Source organism: Penaeus chinensis, chromosome 33 (genome assembly GCF_019202785.1).
Source record: "Penaeus chinensis breed Huanghai No. 1 chromosome 33, ASM1920278v2, whole genome shotgun sequence".
In the NCBI taxonomy this organism is placed as follows: Eukaryota; Metazoa; Arthropoda; class Malacostraca; order Decapoda; family Penaeidae; genus Penaeus; species Penaeus chinensis.
In genome coordinates, this window is record NC_061851.1 from 34,748,439 (window position 1) to 34,753,438 (window position 5,000).

General features: G+C 39.2%; 1 protein-coding gene across 3 annotated transcripts in view; it reads left to right on the forward strand.

Annotated features, from left to right (window-relative positions):
* Positions 1-5,000, forward strand: part of LOC125043388 (PDZ domain-containing protein 8-like) — a 32,468-nt gene that overhangs the window by 13,159 nt on the left and 14,309 nt on the right. For 2 of the 3 annotated variants that reach the window (XM_047639484.1, XM_047639485.1), the window contains exons 9-13: positions 1,060-1,696; positions 1,993-2,405; positions 2,748-3,193; positions 3,398-3,596; positions 3,807-4,046. In XM_047639484.1, the coding sequence (XP_047495440.1) occupies positions 1,060-1,696; positions 1,993-2,405; positions 2,748-3,193; positions 3,398-3,596; positions 3,807-4,046 (1,935 nt within the window). The remainder of the gene's footprint in view (positions 1-1,059; positions 1,697-1,992; positions 2,406-2,747; positions 3,194-3,397; positions 3,597-3,806; positions 4,047-5,000) is intronic. The other variant, XM_047639486.1, reaches the window with a different exon arrangement.

Below are 5,000 nucleotides of genomic sequence, written 5' to 3' on the forward strand. Positions count from 1 at the left end.
CTATTTGGATAGTACAGGTGGTAACTGCATCATTAAGGATTGAATGTTGAGTGATTACATTTTGATATATTGGGCTTTAAACATATGCAAGTTGGGGGGCACAATGTAGAAGGCACCTGTGTGTGTGTGTGTGTGTGTGTGTGTGTGTGTGTGTGTGTGTGTGTGTGTGTGTGTGTGTGTGTGTGTATGTATGTGATTGATGCTATTGTCATTTTCTTTTGTAAGTATTACAAAATATGAGTAGTACAATCATATGCAACAGCTCCATTATTATAACCCAAATGCACTCAGATTTTACTGATTTCTTTGATGATGCTTCTTTCTGTTAGATTTTTGCTGCTGTTGCTTTTAATGAAGGCCATTCCCTCTAATAAAGGGTCTGTCCAAGGTCTTTGCATAATGACAGTTTGACTTATGATTGACAAAAAATTCAGTGGAAAAGTCAGGGATAAGTGAAAGTATAGGAGAGTATATGAGCTACTGAGAAAGGTTTGCTACTGGTTTCTACATAGTAGCAGGTCTGAGCATTAGCAGATTTATGAGAATATTGATAATGATGTTGACATGACATGGTGTATGATGATGTGAGGTGTCTTCTTACATTTAAAGATAGTATTTAGATGCATTATTAATACAAAATTCTTCACATTGGCCTTTACATTTTCTCCCATGAGTGAAAATGTTGAAATGTTATTATTTTCTGTTATATTTTCAACTTCCCAGTCTTTAAAATAATTTTATTGATTACTTTATTACCTGTGCCATTACAATTAGCTCATAGTAAAGCATTGAGGATATAACAGTATTCCAGTTACAAAGAGAAAACAAATAAATCCTTGATTTTTTAACTTTCATTTATTTCCGAGCTATCACATTTTTTTTAAAGCTATGCATGTTAGTTCTTAAGTGATTTTCATTATATGATACCTGTGACATACTTAACGAGCTAAACATTTTTAATGCGTATCACATTCAGTGTTGTTGACTAACACTTTGGAATCTGCTTTAATTACATAAACCAAAATGTCTGTTTTACTAACAACCTACTAACTCCTCCAGATGGTAGCTGAACAAAGAGCCGTTGGTTCAGATGGGGCTACAACAGTTGTCGGGGAGGATACCACAGGTAGACCTCAAGTAACCTCCTGTGGCCAGCCTGTTGTCTCACCTTGCACTGCAAGCAGTAGCTATAGTGGCGACAAGTCCTCTAGTGCCTGGGTAGAATCCTCAAGTAGTGGTACCTCTGGTTGTGGTGGCAGTGGTGATGGTACTGCTCGTGGTGGGGCGGGATTGTCACGTAGTTGTGGTGTAGGTAGTATTAGTCGTGGTGGTGGTGTTGGTAGAGCCGGAGGAGGTGGCAATGAGACCAGTAGTGCCTCCTCGGGAACCAGTGGTGGTTATTATGTGAACGTTGGTAGCTGTAGTCGTGGTGTTGGTGGGAGCTATAGGGGTGCGGACTACCCCAGTGCCTCCTCCTGTGTTGGCAGTGGTGGTGTGGGGATGTACGTGGGGAGTAGCAGTGGTGGTACAGAAGACGAGGGTGTGCTTGGGGGTTCACGTGCTGTTAGCCCCTCTCACTTGCTTGCTGGGTTAATGGGATCCCTCAACGGAAGCCGGCCTGCTAAGCACCGCTCTCTGCCAGGCTCACCTGTCCTGCAACGCACCAGTAGGAACCGTGTTAACTCAACACGTGATGGTAAACACGCACCCCATCCCTGTTCTGCATACCTAAAGCAGTTTTTGTTATCCATTTTTCTTTTGGTATGTTGGCATAAGTTTTGTCTGTAAATGTTGTGACAGTGCTTTTTGGTCGTAGCCTATTTTCTGTTTGTATGGCTTTCAACCCTTTCTTAATTCAAGATAGTTCATGTCTTGTCATAGTTTTAAATACTGTTAGGTGTTTTTCTTTCTCTTTTTTTGTAGAGTCATATATGCACATTTCTTGCAATATATATGTTTATTGAAATTATTGACTCGTTAAGTCTGTTCCAGGTGAAATTAGTGGAAGTGGAAGATCAACACCAGACTCAAGCCACAACAGTAGTCCTGAGCTAAAGAGGAAGCTCTTAGACCTGCATACTCTCACAGTAGATTCAAAACCTACTGTACCTGGTCAGGATAAGTCACCTGTGGCAGCTTCAGTTAACAAGACTGTTCCTCGTCCTGTGATTGGGGTTGGGCCAGATAAATCTCCAGGTCCAGGAGTTGGAGGCCAGAGTTTTGGCCTGTCTCAATCAGGGGTTGAAAAGCCTCCATCTAATCAGAGCAGTAAGGCTGGAACCCCAACATCACCGGACTCCCTGATGGGGCTTTCCAACCTGGAAAAACGTGGTGGAAGAAGATACATGGGAAAGAGCAAGACTCATCTTAAAAGTATTCAAACACCATTTGTGGATGGAAATAGAGTAAGTATGTGTATGCTCTGTATCAAGATGGTCTAACTGCTGGCCCATATTTTCCTATGCAACTCAAACTATCAGGGAATGTATATGAAATACTTAAATATGAATATATATGTATATATCTATAAATATATGTATATAAACACGTGTGTGTGTGTGTGTGTGTGTGAGTGTGTGTGTGTGTGTGTGTGTGTGTGTGTGTGTGAGTGAGTGAGTGAGTGAGTGAGTGAGTGAGTGAGTGAGTGAGTGAATGTGTGTGTGTGTGTAAATAGATTGGTGATTGAAATGTATATAATGTATCTCCCTTTAGTTGAATGGTATTAGTGCCTGTTTTATGAATTTCAGGAGCCAATGTTTGAGAGTGACTTTGAATTTTGGTTAGAGGAAGAAAACAAATATCTGAGCATAGCCATCTGGAGTAGAAACATTACTTCTGTAAAGCCAGATGAGGACTTTGGCTTCAAGGATAACAAAGACAAAGCTAAGACAAAAGAGAATGAAAAGGACAGAAGAAAACAAAAGGAGAGTGAGAAAGCCAAAGCCAGAGAAGAGGTTCTAGCAGGGCTCACAGAGGACACCCTGGTGGGCTATTCCAACCTACCCCTGATCTCCCTCATACCCGAAACTACACTCAATACCCAAGGCCATGTCACAAAGATCCTAACCTTGAACCCACCACACCCAAAATGCCCAGAAATGATCTCTGACTCTCTGCTTGCTCACAAAGGCTTTGACATGAAGCTCTGTTACGGGGATGTCATGCTTTCATTAACATACCAGCCACAAGACAGGTATGGGCACTTTTCCTTCTTTGAGAAATGATGAATTGATGTATCTACAGTATTTAGGTGCTCAGATGTTTAATATCAAGAATTAGTTTTGTGTAATTTTTGTGTAATTTTAATGTAGTATTAATCACTAATAAATTATATACAATCAGATGCATGTATACTTAACATTCGTGCAACCCTTTTAAAAGACAGCCACTATTGCAGATGTGAAACTCTTGGACGCGGAATACTTGACAAGAATTATGCAAGCAGTCCGATATCAGAAGATGAGAGCCTCACCGATGGAACGCTGTCAGAGGAAGATGAGATATCAGTGACACAGGAGATTGTGGAAGACCGGAATCATGATTTCAAGAGGACACACTTCCATTCAGCTACACATTGTGATTTTTGCAGAAAAAAGGTGATTTTTTTTTTTTTTTTTTTAGGATTATCTTTGCATTGATAATATCAATAAGAAATGCAGTTGCAATATATTATTATTGTGTATGTCATTATTACTATTAACTCTAATACTAACATTATCCTCTAATTCCATTACTGTTCATAGTATAGTGATATTATAATTGTTATTGTCATTGCTAGTTCTTATAGTAACTTTTTATACTTATAGATTTGGTTGAAGGATGCCTACCAATGTGGTGAATGTGGAATCATATGCCACAAAAAGTGTATGGTGCGATGTGAACAAGAGACTGTGTGTGCATCTTCTGGTCTGCGCTACCGTGATCCCTCCAGAAATGAACCCCACGATGCTAGGGATGTTAAGGAGATGCCTGAGATTGTGACAACAGCTGCTGTGGGTTCAGCAGATAATGGAAGCCCAGGGAATACTCCACCTGTGTCTCCACATGTAAGGATAGCTTATAGTCATGCATTGTTACTCTGTTTGTGTGGAATATTTATATCCTTATCATTAGGGTTTATTTGGGAATTAGGTGTTCTCTCTCACTCTTATACTTTGATATTTGGTGCTAAGTATATGTAGCATGTTGGTGTCTTATAAATTGGATTATTGACACGGGTCTTATAACTTATATACTTAATCTATCTTCCAGAGAATGTACCTTTTAGCTGGATTTTTATACTAATACCTGTACTATATTTTTCTATTATTTACTCTGAATGTTGTACTTCTGTTTGGTTTTAAAAAAAAATGAGTCCATCTAGATATAAAAGTATAGATTTACTTTATTTTTAGTAATGATTTTTTAAGTTTCTATAAAAGTATTTAATCACTGATTTTAGAAGATTGAAAACAAAGAAACAGGAAGATATTTGACCATCTCTTATATCTTTATTCACTATCTTTTTTTTTTTTTTTTTTGGTGTGGAAGGGATCTTGCCATGATCGACAGATGTTTAAAACTTGTGTGATGTTAACTCTCCTGTTCCCACTTCACGTCATGTTGCACACTTACCCCAAACTGCCTCGCACCAGAAGCGCGACCTTGGCTCGCGACTGACCCACAGGCTGCACACCCTTTTGATTCAACGACATGAGAACACGACTCGATCCCAGGAGCTTGACGTTCCTAAAGTCTGGGATGCACAGGTTCTGCTCTTTAACATTGGACGTTGATTCTATACAGTGCAAATTCCCTTCTTTTTCCTTTTTTTTCCTAAAGATTTGAAATCTTTACACTGTAGGTATATGCTGAGATCTTAGTGATAGACATTGCAATATCTTGCTTATGGAAAATTTGCAGAAACTCTAGATGGTTTCTTGCAAATGTAGGAGCATCAGAATTACATAGAACATAATCCCAGTTCCTTTCCCCGGGTTTGGCAACAATATGCATCTTAC